The 14,022-nt window shown below is 53.2% G+C and overlaps 2 protein-coding genes across 2 annotated transcripts; both read left to right on the top strand.

Moving 5' to 3' along the window:
• The first annotated feature begins 80 nt into the window (after window positions 1-80).
• Window positions 81-2,382, top strand: LOC136057463 (CD5 antigen-like). The gene is made up of 4 exons (XM_065750189.1): window positions 81-156; window positions 863-1,177; window positions 1,943-2,259; window positions 2,345-2,382. The coding sequence occupies exons 1-4, from the start codon at window positions 81-83 to the stop codon at window positions 2,351-2,353; spliced, it is 717 nt and encodes a 238-aa protein (XP_065606261.1). The 3' UTR covers window positions 2,354-2,382.
• Window positions 2,383-6,454: 4,072 nt separating this feature from the next.
• LOC136057476 (uncharacterized serine/threonine-protein kinase SBK3-like) lies at window positions 6,455-8,473 on the top strand. The gene is made up of 3 exons (XM_065750199.1): window positions 6,455-6,626; window positions 6,811-7,013; window positions 7,562-8,473. Exons 1-3 carry the CDS (start codon window positions 6,455-6,457, stop codon window positions 8,324-8,326), a joined length of 1,140 nt encoding a protein of 379 aa, XP_065606271.1. The 3' UTR covers window positions 8,327-8,473.
• The last annotated feature ends 5,549 nt before the right edge of the window (window positions 8,474-14,022 follow it).

The following is a 14,022-nucleotide window of genomic DNA, read 5'->3' as shown; positions in this document are numbered from 1 at the left end:
GCACACAGAGGCAGAACTGGGGTAAAATGTGTTGTGTATCAGTGGGTTAAGGAGTCCAGGAGGGTCTTGGGGGGGGGTCTATGGATATTTCTGTCCCTTTCCAACTCCTCTCTCTCTCCCCCTCAGCTTTGTGCTGTGGTGCCGTGACTGGATCTGGTACGTTGGGTGTCACTGGGTGTCAGTGGGGTTCACTGGGTGACACTTGGGTGTTACTTTGGGTCATAGTGTGTCCTGGATGTCACTCAGGGTCACTGGGCATCACGAGGGGTCACTAGGTGTCCTGGGATGTCCCACAGATAACACGTGGGTGTCCTGGGGACAGCAATTGCTGGATGGGGCTGGCATTGAGCATGGGCAACAGATAGGATGGTTTGAACTGGGCAGACTGGGGCTGTGCTGGGCAGCCTACTGGGCAGACTAGAACTGTATGGAAAAGACAGGGGCTATATTGGGGCTATGCTGTGTCACTGTACTGGGACTGTGCTGGAGTTGCTCTGGGCATACTGGGGCTATGCTGGGCACACTGGGACTGAGCTGGGCACACTGGAGCTGTACTGGGACCATGCTGGTGCTGTACTTGGCAGACTGTGACTGACTGGGACCAAGATGGGAAGACTGAACTGAGCAGAGTGGGGCTGAACTGGGCAGAGTGGGGCTGAACTGAGCATGCTGGAGCTGGGCTGAGGCTTTACTATGACTACACTGGGCTGAGACTTTACTATGACTGCACTGAGCAGACTGAGTGCTGTGCTGGCCAAACTGGTGCTGCACCAGGTAGACCAGGGCTGTGCTGGTCAGGCTGGTGCAGCACTGGGCAGGCCATGCAGCCCCCTGCCACGCTTCACTTCCATGCTTTCCCCAGCGGTGCCTGCCCGACTCTCTGGTGGCCGCTCCCAGTGCCAGGGCCGCGTGGAGCTGCTGCAGGCCGGTGCCTGGGCCTCGGTCTGTGCCGTGGGATGGGACCTTGCAGCTGCCCGCGTCCTGTGCCGCCAGCTGGACTGTGGCCGCCCCCGTCTCGTCCCCGTGCCCTGCAGCCCGCCCATGGCTGAGGGGAACGCGATGGGCCTGCGTCAGGTGCTGTGTACAGGGCTGGAACTGGACTTGGAGCACTGTGAACTGCAGCCCGGCAATGCTGCAAACTGTCCCTCAGACCGCGTGGCTGCTGTCAACTGTGAGGGTGAGCATGGGGCGGGACTGGGTCTTGCAGCCTGGCAGGGATGTGGTGGGACTTGGTGTCATGGCAGGGCCTGGTAGGGGTACATTAAGGCCTGGTGTCATGATGAGGCCTGGTGTCACAGTGAGGCCTGATGGGGACTCAGCAAGGCTTGGTGTCATGGCAGGGCCTGGTGGGGGCACAATGAGGCCTGGTGGGGATAAAGCAAGGCCTGGTGTCATGGTGGGGCCTGGTGGGGACACAATGGGGCCTAATGAAGACACAGTGAAGCCTTATCTGGACACAGCAAGGCCTGGTGGGGACACAGTGAGGCCTGGTGACATGACAGGGCCTGGTGGGGACACAGTGAGGCCTGGTTGGGACACAGTGAAGCCTAATGTGGACACAGTGAGGCCTGATGTGGACACAGTAAGGCCTTGTGTCATGGCAGGGCCTGGTAGGGACAAAGCGAAGCCTGGTGTCATGGCAGAGCCTGGTGGAGACACAGCCCTGATGGGGCCTTGTTGGGACACAGTGAGGCCTAATGAAGACACAATGAGGCCTAATGTGGACACAGCGAGACCTGGTATCATGGCAGGGCCTGGCTGGGACACAGCAAGACCTAATGGAGACATTGTGAAGCCTAATGTGGACACAGCAAGGCCTGGTGGGGACACAGTGAGGTCTGGTGGGGATACAGAGAGGCCTGGGGTCATGGTGGGACTTGGTGGAGACACAGAAAGGCCTGGTGTCACATCAAGACTCGTTGTCACTGCCATGTTCCCACAGAGCCCTTCAGGCTGCGGTTGGCCGACGGGCCCAGGCGCTGCGCAGGGCGGCTGGAGGTGCAGCGGGCTGGGCTCTGGGGCACGGTGTGCAATGATGGATGGAGCAGAGCCAACGCGGCAGTGGTGTGCCAGGAGCTGGGCTGCGGAGAGGTGCAGGGACTGGATGGGGAGCGGCCACGTTTTGGGCCTGGTGCCGGGCGCATCTGGCTGGATGATGTCCGATGCCGAGGGCAGGAGAAGAGCCTGCAGGACTGCGCGCACCGTGCGTGGGGGTACCATGACTGCACCCACCGCGAGGATATCGGAGTCGTATGCCAGGTGTGGGACCACTGCTGTGGCTTTGTGATGGCCACAGGACCCTGTGGAGCAGGGATTGGCCATGCTTAGTCTGCTCTCCTTGCAGGATCCCTGAGCATCGTGGCTCTGGCCCCAGGAGCATCAGGACTGCACCTGGCCCTCCTGCGGCATCTGCATGGGGAACCCAGACAGGACCCCAAGACCAAACAGGACAGCAACTCATCCTGAGTCAAAACAGGATCCAAAACCATCAAAACCCCGAGCCTGAACAGAACTCCCTGCCCATACAGGACCTGATATACAGACAGGACTCCCAAAACCAGACAGGATCCGAAATAAAAAGGACCAAGAGCCCAGTCACGACTACATATCCAGACAGGATACAGTGCTCAAAAAGAACCCCAGCCCAAACAGAAACTTAAGCCCAAACAGGATCCCCTGCCCAAACAGGATCCTGAGTCCAAACAGAACTGAAAACCAAACAGGCCCCCAAGTCTAATCAGCACCCAAAATATAAACAGGACCCCCCCAAAACAGGACAGGTCCTCAAGCCCAAGCAAGATCCCACATCCAGACAGGACTCATAGCCCAAACAGAATCCTGAGCTCAAACCAAACCCCCAAACAGGCCCCCATGCCAAACTACAAACAGGACCCCAAAACAGGATTCAAAATCAAAAGGGACCCAGAGCCCAAACAGAACTAAACCCAGACAGGATCCAAACCCAAACAAGACTTGAACCTGATCAGGACACCAACCCAAACAGGACCCTGAGCCTCAGATTGGATCCAGATCCAAAACAAGACCCCAAACCCAAACAGCACCCCAGTCATTGCCATCTTTGCTCCTCTGCAGACCACCGATGGCAGCAGACTGCATCCTCAGCCCCATTCTCTGCCCCCTGCCCCAGCCCTATCCCTTTAATGGTGTCATTAAAAGCAAGCAGCATCTGCAAGCGTGGAACCTGACCTGGGCTGTGGGGTGACACAGGGATAGAGTGCCACACCAGGTTGTGGGGTCCTGGCAAGCCCAGGTGTGCTGCTGAAGTCCCCCTGCCCTGTCCTCCCCCGTGGCCTCTTGACCCCGTTATGAAACTTCTTGTTAGTGCTAATCCTATCAGCCACCTGTCTGCTGCCGGCACGCGCTGCCAGGGCATGGGGTCGGCACCCAGCCAGAGGCTCTGGGATGTGGGGCTGGGGCCAGACCCTGCTGGGGGGGCAATGAGAGGGGAGATAGGGAGTGAGTGGGTGGGTACGGGGGCAGTGGGGAACCATGGGTTGGGTCATGGGGTGCAGGAAGCCATAGGGTTGTGGAAGGGCAAGGAGTGGGGGTATAGGGAGCTGTGGGAGGGAGAAGGGAGTGGGACAGTGGAGGGCTGGGAGGACAGAGATTAGGGCAATGAGGGCAAAAGGGCAGGGAGCAGGGCAGCAAGGACAGGGTCTGCAGATGTCACAGCACAGAGCAACAGGCAGCAGCACAGCAGCTCAGCAATGGGGGCACTGGGGTTTATGGAGGGGGTGGGAGTGGAATTTGCCCCCAGCAGAAAGGGATGTGGGGTCGAACCCCAGGGGCACTGGGATGGCCCCAACCACTGAGGCTTGGCATGGGGCCTGGTCCTGGCCCCATCCCCAAGGCTGAGCTCTGACACCTGGCTCTGGCTATTTCTGTGCCCCCGCAGCTGTCAGTGCCCCCACCCCCGGCCACCCCCGCAGGGCTGTGTGCCATGGGGCTGGCACTGGGCCTTGTCTATGCTTTGGGCCCTGTTGATGCTTTTCAATAGGGCAGGAGGGTGATGGAGGGGTCACCCCCACATGCGCTGCACCATAGCAAGGGGACACCCCCACCAGCAGCTTATGTTCCCTGTAGTGGGGTTGGAGAGGACAGGGTGAGAGATGCAGCTGAGTGACCTTTCTACGTGCCAGCAGGGCCTGCTAATGTGCTGTCAGGTGTTAATTATGTGTCAGGGGTTAATTATGGCCCAGACAGCCGGGGTCAGGGCAGGCAGGAGCAGCTGGGATAGGGGAGAGAGCAGGTGGGGAGGGAGAGGGAACAGCCATGGGGAGAGAGGGAAGGATGGGGCTGTGGTCGTGGGAAAAAGAGAGAGTGTGTGGGAAAAGGGGAGATAGAGTAGCAAAAAGTTGTAGGAAGAGGGGCAAAAAGAAGAGGTATTGTCATGGGAACTGGGGAGAGGCAGGGAGAAAGGAGAGGAGAGATGGCACTGTGGGAAGTTGGGAAGAGGGAGGGATAAGGATGTGGGAAAAAGGGAAAGAGGGGAGTGTGTGGTTATGGGAAAGGGGAAGGGGGAAGGATAGGGATGTGAGGAATCACAGAATGGCTTAGAATGGGCTGTAAAGCCCTGTTCCACATCCCCTACCATGGGGGGAAAAGGGAGAGGGAGGGATATGAGCATGGGAAGAGGGGAAAGGATGAGGGAGAAGTGGGAGAGGGATGTGGATACGGGATATGGGGAGAGGGAGGCATAAGGATGTAGGAAAAGAGGAGGAGAAATATGGGTGTGGGAACTGGGGATAAGGAGGGATATGCACATGGGATAAGGGGATAGATAGAGAGATGGGGCTGTGGGAAATTGGGGAAAGGGAAGGATATGGGTATGGGAAAAGGGAGGAGAAGGGATGCTGGCATGCGAAAAAGGAGGGAGATGGAAAATTAGGAGAGGGAAGCATAGAAAAGAAAGGGATGTAGAAATAAGGGAAAAGGGAGATGTAAAGGTGGGAAAATGAGGGGAGAGGGATATAGATTTGAGAAGTGAGGAGAAGGAAGAATATGGGGAAATGGGGAGAGGGAGGCATAAAGATGTGTAAATTTGGGGAGAGAGATAAAGTCGTGGCAGCTGGGAAGAGGGAGGGATGTGGCTGTGGGAAATGGGGAGATGAAAGGAGGAAGGCCTGCGAATTTGAGGAGGAGGAGAGGATGTGGGAAAAGGGGGAGAGGGAGAGATGGGCACCAGAGCAGTGGATCAGTCCTACATTTTTCTGTGGCACAGGAACAAGTTCAGTTTCGGGGTGCCAGGCAGCCCATTCTGGGTACAGAACAAGGGGGGTGGCCCAGCTGCACCCTCCATGCTCCCCATATCTGTGCAACCTGGTCTGGGGAGTTTCTTTGGCAGGGGGCTTGGAGTAGATGATCTCTAGAGGTCCCTTCCAACCCCTACAATTCTGTAATTCTGTAATATTGAGTGAGTTTAACCTAATTTGCTTTTCTTTAACCTATAGAACACTGGGACATACAACCTCCCTGTCTATGGAGAAGCTAAACGTTTGCTCTGTGCTGTTTCATGCTCCACGCTGTCTGCCTGTCCCCAGGCAGCACCCTATCTTTGCATCCCATGCTGTGTGCTCTCCGTTCGTCCCTGCACAATGCCCTCTCTCTGCATCCCATGCTGCTTCTCTGTCCCCATGCCCTGTCTTTCTCTCTTTTTGCATCCTGTCTGTCTGTCCACACGTTGTGCCCTGTCTGTCCTGCCCCTGCCTATCTTTGGCTCTCGGCACGCCTTGTGCCTTGCACATGTTCCCACTCCATTGGGACAGATTAACACGGCCCAGCGCTGCCCTGGGTCCGGCGGTGTCGGAGTGCGCAGGAAAATCTGAGTCACGGCCGCAGGCACTGCAGGGCTGGTGGCACAAAGCTGTGCTGCAGGGACACTTCAGGGACTCAGGTGAGGCTGTTTGCTTGTCCTCGTGCAACCCCAACCTGTGTTTTGCTTGTGACTTCCTTACAGCCCCGCAGCAGGGCTATGGGAAGCACAGGGTTCTTGTTGCTGTCCCATATATCTGGTAGTGGCACTGAGACAGGATGGGCAAAGGGCAAAGATCCTGCTGCACAGCTGGGGATGGAGGAACGTGGAAGTGACAGCCCTGACCCACTGCCATGTGGTGATGTGGGCTGAGATGTGGGGCTGACGTGGGGCAGAGTCCCAGCTCTGTTTGCCCCCCACCTTGGGACCCCCTCCTTGGGATGCTCCCTATGTCAGGATAGGGGCTGTGCTAAGCTAACTGGGATGGACTGAGCTCATATGCAGTGGACTGAGCTAGACTGGGCTGATCTGGATTGAAGTGGGATGAATTGGATAACATGGGCTCAACTGGGCTGGACTGGGCTGTTTTCAGACAAGACTGGTCTGAGCTGCACTAGGCTGAGCCAAACTGGTGTGCCATCTGGGTGCTCCCTCTGCATGCTATGGGGCCATTGCAGGGCCATGGCAGAGCCAGAGGAAGATGAGGAGGGCAACGCGGCAGCTCTGGAGCAGCTGATGGTGCAGGCAGGTCGAGCACTGCAGTGGCATGAGCTGGAGGAGCAGTTCTGTGTGCTGGGCGAGCTGGGCAGCGGCACCTATGGCCACGTGGTGCTCACCGAGCCCCGGGACGGTGGTAAGGGGCTGAGGGGTCTCTGCCCCAATGCTGCACCTTGTGCTTGTGTTAGTGCATGAGGACATCCTTTGTAGTGGGGTTGCATGCTCTTGGGTGCATGGGGACAACCTTTGCATTGGAGCTTGCACGCTCATGGAATGCACGGACCCAAACCTTTGGTGCTGACCTTCTCCTTGCATCCCAGGCTCACCTGTGGTCCTCAAGCTGATGCTGAAGGAACGGACTGACAGACGTGCATTCCTGAGGGAGTATTGCATAGCCCGGTGCCTTTCTGGCCACGCTGCCTGCATCCATGCCCTCCCTCTTGCCTTTGAAAACTCCACACATTTCGCCTTTGGGCAGGAGCTGGCTCCCGCTGGGGACTTGTGCAACCTTCTCACACCAGGGGTGTGTGTGCCTCAGGGCTGAGGTTTGAAGGAAAAGGGGATGGGAGGGGGTTGCAGTGAGGACAGGGAGGGGGAGGGAGCAAAGCAGACATTGCAGTGATGTGAGATCACGGGAAACGTGTGCCCTTTTGCAGTGGAGAGCATGTTTGCGTGGTGCATGGGGACATCATTTGCAGTGGGGTGTGTGCCTATGGTGTTCACGAGGGGACCCTCTGCAGTGGGGTGCATGCTCACGCAGTGCATGGGGACATCCTTTGCAGCAGAGTGCATGGCTGTGGTTTTCCTGAGCAGCTCCTTTGCAGTGGGTTGCACAGCCACGTATTTTACAGTACAGCGCATGCCTACACGGGAACATGCAGTGCACGCATGGGTTGCATGCACACGATGTACATGGAGACACTCTTTGCAGTGCCGTGTCAGCTCATGCACTCCACCAGGAGCCCCTTTGTGGCACAGGGAAACCTCTGGGGGCTGCTATGGGGTGCATCCCATACTGGTGACACCAGGCAGCAGCCCCTCTGAGGGAGGTGACATTGCTGCCTTCCCCAGGAGGGTCTGCCCGAGGTGCTGGTGAAACGCTGTGCCTCTCAGCTGGCCGAGGCACTGGATTTCATGCACAGCCGAGCTCTGGTGCACCGAGATGTCAAGCTGGACAACGTGCTGCTCTTCGACCACGAGTGCCGCCGTGTGAAGCTGGCTGACTTTGGGCTCACCCGGCTTCAGGGTTCGGAAATTGGTGCCATGTCCGGCGCGCTGCCCTACGCCCCACCGGAGCTCTGCTTGCTGCAGGGCTCTGACACATTGGAGCTGGACTCCAGCCTGGATGTTTGGGCTTTTGCTGTGCTGCTCTTCTGCCTCTGCACTGGCTGCTTCCCATGGGCTGTAGCTGCCAGCCCTGACCCACAGTTCGAGGCCTTCAGTGCTTGGCAGAGTGACACGGGGGGACGGGAGGCACCAGAGTCCTGGGGTGGCTTCAAGTGTGGGGCACAGGAGATGCTGCAGCGCCTGCTGCGACTCGACCCTGACCGCCGCAGCCCAGCCATAGAGGTACACAAGTACCTGGCCCTGCCCTGGCTGACAGCACCGAGCAGCAGAGACCAGACCGATGGCACTGATGGGCTGAGAGCGGTGGATGGTGGTGGACGTGGAGAGGGAGATGGTGATGCACATGGAGAGGTGGATGGTGGCCCTCAGTCACCCCTTGCCCAAGAGTCTCAAGGTTCAGGGGATGATGGGGAGTGTGGTGACAGCAGTTATGGGGAGGGGAACAGCGTGCCTGCAACACTTGCCAGCGCCATGGCACTGTGCCACTAGCATGGCACAGAGGGGTCCTTGGGGCATGGGCTGGTGTCTTCTTCTTCTTGCATTGCAGCACGAGAAGGACATGGAGCTGTTGGAGATGATCCAGAGGAGGCCACAAGGATGCCCAAAGGGCTGGAGCACCTCTTCTATGGAAAGAGGCTGAGAATTGTGCTTGTTCAGTCTGGAGAAGTCTCCACCAGGGAGATCTCATTGCAACCTTCCAGTACCTCAAGGCAGCTTATAAACAGGAGAGGGAGTGACTTTTTACACAGTCTGATTGTGGTAGGACGTGGGGGAATGGTTTTTAAGTAAAAGAGGGAAAACTTAGGTTAGATGTTGGGAAGAATTTCTTTGCTGGTAGGGTGGTGAGGCACTGGAACAGGCTGCACATTGAAGCTGTGGGTGCTCTATCCCTGGAGGGGCTCAAGGCCAGTTGGATGGAGTCCTGGGCAGCCTGATCTAGTGGGTGGCAACCAGCTCATGGCAGTGGGTTGGAACTAGATGGGCTTCAAGGAACCTTCCTTAACCAAGCCACTCTATGGTTGCCACTCTATGGTTCTGTGTATCTTATGGGCTGGGATGGAAGTCTTGGATTTTACTTGGTCCCCTGGGTGAGAACATCAGGGGCAGGAAGCCAGGCCAGGAGCACGCTGTGAGCAGGGGAAGAAGGAACACCTGGGGCGGTATTTGGAGGAGGTTAGGGACCCCAACCTCACATTTCACACCCTATTAATGAATGCAATGGCAAAGCACCCAAGCAACAGATGAGCAAGGGAAAGCTAAGGAAGGAGCAGCCAGAAAGGCACAGAGAAATGGGTGGAGACCAGTCACTCAAAACTGTTAAGGCTGGTGCAACAGCTTGGTGGAGGCGGGTGGTAAAACTGCTCAGCAGTTCTGCAGGGGAACCCAGAAATGGATCTGACATTCACTCCTTGCATACGTGTGTGAGGAGGATGTCACACTGCTGTAATTAGTTAAGATGCCAAAGGATTTCCTTGGGGTTGATGTGGTGAGGAGACAAATGTAAGCACTCCAGGCACACAGATAGTGCTTGAGGGAGAAGAGATTGACCTGGAATACAGCTTTCTCTGAACAAAGCACATCTCTGCCAAGGACAGAAAATTTGCACTGAGGATGGGATGTGGGTTGGTCAGTAATACAAAAGAGCCAGAGGGAGAGTATGTTGGGTTGGCTCTGTGAGTGGAAGACAGTGGAGGGCATGAGAACGGACTTTGGAGTCCTGGAGGGATGAAGATGTTCTTAGCGTCCCTTCATCGGGGAATGAAGTGATGGGGTGAGGGGTAATGGGTTTGAATGGAAAGAGATGAGATTTAGGTTAGATATTAGGAAGGAATTTTTGAGGATGAGGGTGGTGTGACACTGGCACAGGTTGTCCAGAGGAATTGTGGATGCCCCATCCCTGGAATTGCTCAAGGTCAGAATGGATGAGGCTTTGGGAAGTCTCCTTGCCCATGGATGGGCTTGGAACTGGATGGTCTTTAAAGTCTCTTCCAACCCAAACATTTCCATGATTCCTATGATTCTATGATTAGAATTCCATGGCTCTATGATCTTGGACTAAGCAAGAACACTGCTGCACAGTGGAAGGAGAGCTGGAAATCAGCTGAAATGCTGAAGCTTAATAAAACTCTCTGTGTTTTGCCTTTTTTATAACTGATTTCCCACAAGACAGTGGCAGGACAAATAAATAACTTTTATGTAAAAGAGGGGAAAATTAGTTTATATATTAGGTATATATATTAATCAGAGGGTGGTGAAGCACTGGCACAAGTGGCTCAGTGAAAAGCTGTGGGTACCCCATTCCAGGTTGTGTTCAAGGCTACATAGGATGGTGCCCAGGGCAGCCTGATCAAGTGGGTGGCAGTACTGCCCATGGAAGGGGGGCTGGAATTGAATGGGCCCCCATAAACCCCTTAAAAGGTCCCCTCCAACCCAAGCCATTTTATGGTTCTGTGATCTTCAACATTCCTTCCAATATACACACCTTTGTATAATTCTACTATCTTTAAGATCCCTTCCAACTCAAGCCGATCTCTGATATTTAATGTCCTTTCTAATGAAAGTCATTCCATGATTCTATGAAGGAAGGGGACAGGGGAGGCATAGAGACTGCAGAGGCAGAGCCCGGCAGCCGGGCCGCACGCCAAGCGCCCGAGATCGGTAGCTGAAATGCGTGCGGATGCTTTTCATTTACACCTGCCTCTCCTAAATCACAGCCTGAGGGCTCTGGGATTGGCAGGCAGTGACTCCAGGCTGCAGGAAAATCCCTCATCCTGCAGAAAAGCTTATTAATTTGCGGCTTCACAGGCTGAGATTTCACCTCTGCAACTTTCAGTGCCCAAATCTTGGTGAGGTGCCCACAAACCATCTGCAGCCAGAGGGATGGGGTGGAATCCTGCAATCAGTTTCTGAGTTCATCCCAAGCAGCTTGGCTTTGCAGGTGCAGAACCCCCCCCCCGAGCATCGTGGCTTACCATGGTGCAGCCTCACGGTGGGCAAGATATTGGGTAACATTTGCAACAAGCAATGCATGGAGGAGCTTGCAGCACACAGACCTTCTGAAGGAGATCTATGTTCTGCACAAATGTTGAGTGCCAAGCAAAATGCACAAGAATGCCAAGCATAAAGAGGTGACCTGCTGCTCCCCAGTTGCTCAGGCAGAGCCAGCAGGAGGCCACTGATGCTATGTACACATGGAGACACAGGATGCTGCAGGTGATGATTCCTTGAGCATACCCTACAATGTCCTGATCGGTTCTTTTCATTGGGATTTGCCTCTTGATGTGTAAGGGGGATGCTCAGTAGATTGAGTGGTGCAGCTGGGCTGTGGAGCTGCAGGATTAAATGTGAACTCCATGAGGGAGACAGATGTGCCCCATGTGATCCAAAGGAGGGTCCTGAGGATTTTTTGGGGGAGTGCAATTGTGCAACAACACCTGGCATCAGCTGCAAGTTGGAACGGTTGTAAATGGTAAAAGCAGGATGGGGGAAGCCTCACGGACCCCTAAACGCAGCTCTAGAGTTCCACTTTCAGGGTGGGCTGTAATAGCAGGAGAAAGAAGATAGGAATTAAACAGGAATAAACAGACCAGCCACAGGATTACTGACACAGACACAGTGTGTATGGAAAATGCTGAATCGCAGCATGAACCAATGATTGGTCACCTGAGGTGAGCCCTGAGTCAGCTGCAGGAGTGCAGGTGAAGGCAATTCACCTGTGTGACCAGGAAGAGTGGAGTCTGACCCCTCCTCTCCCAGACCCCATTTAAGGGCTGACCACCACTGGGGAAGGGTCTCTTTCTGGAGATTGCTCCCTTTGGAGTTTCTTACTGCAAGCCTAGGATGTGGATATGCATTTCATTTATTTTTTTATTATCTCTTTCCACTAATCTTTCTAGCTATACAATTTGTAAAATACCATCTTAACTAAAATGCTTTTTGGAACTGTTCATTCTGTTAACTATACACAGTGCAATGTGAATTTAAACTTCTGAGTGTTCCCAAATCATTCATAAAGTGCTTTGCTCCCTGAACGTTCCCCAGTTAAAGATAAGACCTTTGGGCGAAGTCAGAGCGTCCACTTTTCTTTGTCTCTCCATGAGGTGAGGCATGCAGGGATACAATCATCCCTTTTGGAAAGCTGCTTTTTGGAAAAATATGCCTTTTTTTTTCTTTTTTTGGGGGGCAGGGAGGGTTGAATTTTAAGGCTTTGCTCTGCTGAGGAATGAATGTTATTTACAAGGTTTGCTCAGCTTCCAGACCTTCATGCTTGGAAGAAATAGCTAATTTCCTTGCCCATTGCCAGGGAAACAAGCAGACACATTGGATTCCAAGCTGGCTTTCCCAGCAGGAGAAAGTCCTCAGACCTCAGAAAGATTCAGTCTTCAGGCAGCCACATTTAATAGTTTTCTTGTATGAAAATGCTGGAAAGAATGTCTTTCACTGCACGTTTACTGCCGTTCAGGCTGTTGTTGTGGGCTGATGCAGAGCTGCTCTTAGTGCCCTCAGAATGTATTGAATGGAACAAATGATGGATTACTGGCAAGACCAGTGATTTAGTGTTATTTTTCCTCGATTAGTTTTCATTAATTCTGATTTGTTTATGGTGTTTCTCCTCCTCAAAGGATGTGAGTGGTGCAGATAAACAGTGTAATGCTCCCTGAAAGCCGGGGACTTTTCTTGAGAATAGCAGTAGGTCACTACAAAGTTCTGTTAAGTTATTCGTATACATTACACTATATATCAAGGATCTGGCTATTAAGGTCTTTGGGACTGCTTTAAGGGATTATGTTGAAACCAACCCTGCTCTGACAGTCCTCTTATTGCTTTCCAGATTCTGAGTAACTCCCTTAAACCCAGCTATGAGGCCACCCTGAATTAAAAGCAAAACACTTCCTTGTTCCATTGGTGACAACGAGGAATGGGTTATTTTTTAAGATTTTATCATTTACTAAAATATGTATCAAAATATTTTATCAAAATATTATTTTTAAGCAGGGGAATTTGAGTAAAGGCAGTGTCCTTTCACTCTGTTTCCCTTGGTATCACACAGACACACAGTGCCCCAGCAAACTCTAAGAGAAGGAGCTTTGGTGCTCGGCATCTCTGTCTCTTCCAGGCTTGGAGATGGAAACAAAGCAGTTGTGCATGGAGGGGAGTGCAGTTGTAGGAGAAACATGCTGACTTTTGCTCTTTTCTTTGCTACACAAAATTGTGAGAGACAGAGATGTTACAGCAATTGCTGAAAGCCACAGAGGCAATATTCTTTCTTCATATTGCTGTCTTCTTCCTTATGTTTTCAGGCTACAGGCTTGAAAAACAGCTGATGAATTTCCCTCATAAGCCAGGAAATCTTCTTTCCCCGAAGGAGAGAAGCCAGAACTATGAACTGAAGTAACTAAAAGGTACCGAAACTGCTGATTTCTTAATATCATTCCTGGTGGGTGCTTAGAGCCCAAGTTACAGAAGGAGACTTGGGAGAGATGAATGCACCTTCTGTGCACTTTATTTACCGCTCCTGGTAAATTCAAAGGGTTCTTTTCAAATCCAGATCCAAAAAGAGCTCAGCACCTCCAACTGCAGTTGACAGTGCTGAGATGCATTTTGACCCTGCATTCCTTTCACCAGAGTACAACTCTTCCATTTTAACAATCTCACCATGCAGAAAGGAGGAAAAAATTAGGGATTCTATTTAGAGGCCATTAGGACTGTGAATAACAAATTCTACTGTTAAATGTGGGAGATTGGGTATTGCATCTATAGGGCTGTGTTGCAATCTGGTGAGAGAAGTCATATGGTGAACAAGAGTACAAAGGTTGTCAAGCTGTGCTGAAACTTCATTTCTTTTCTCCTTAAAGCTGGGAAGTTCTCTTTCTCATTTCCTCATGAATATCATGGTTATAGAATCATAGAATAGCTTGGGTTGGAAGGGACCTTAAATGTGACCCAGTTCCAACCCCCTGCCATTGGCAGGGTTGCCATACACTAGACCAAGCTTCCCAGGCCCCATCTGACCTTGAAGATCTCAAGGGATTGGTATCCCCAGCTTCTCTGGGCAACCTGTGCCAGGCCTTTCCCTTGTGATAATGCACCTGTAGAATTTCTTCTTATTTTTCACATTCCTCACCAATCTATGCCTTGGCTTTCCTGACCTCATCCCTGCATGTCAAGGCAGCATCCCTGTATTC

The sequence above is a fragment of the Cyrtonyx montezumae genome, unplaced genomic scaffold (genome assembly GCF_038088225.1).
Source record: "Cyrtonyx montezumae isolate F1298 unplaced genomic scaffold, pur_monq_1.0 scaffold_67, whole genome shotgun sequence".
NCBI lineage: Eukaryota > Metazoa > Chordata > Aves > Galliformes > Odontophoridae > Cyrtonyx > Cyrtonyx montezumae.
The sequence above is the reverse complement of the archived record's forward strand: the minus strand, read 5'-3'. Positions and strand labels throughout refer to the sequence as shown.

Bases quoted from the DNA above. Each gene is read 5' to 3' on its own strand.
- LOC136057463 (XM_065750189.1), top strand. From the start codon at position 81: ATGGATATTTCTGTCCCTTTCCAACTCCTCTCTCTCTCCCCCTCAGCT. The intron at 157-862 runs GTACGTTGGGTG...TGCTTTCCCCAG, and splicing joins TGGTGCCGTGACTGGATCTG to CGGTGCCTGCCCGACTCTCT. The intron at 1,178-1,942 runs GTGAGCATGGGG...ATGTTCCCACAG, and splicing joins GGCTGCTGTCAACTGTGAGG to AGCCCTTCAGGCTGCGGTTG.
- LOC136057476 (XM_065750199.1), top strand. From the start codon at position 6,455: ATGGCAGAGCCAGAGGAAGATGAGGAGGGCAACGCGGCAGCTCTGGAG. The intron at 6,627-6,810 runs GTAAGGGGCTGA...CTTGCATCCCAG, and splicing joins CACCGAGCCCCGGGACGGTG to GCTCACCTGTGGTCCTCAAG. The intron at 7,014-7,561 runs GTGTGTGTGCCT...TGCCTTCCCCAG, and splicing joins GCAACCTTCTCACACCAGGG to GAGGGTCTGCCCGAGGTGCT.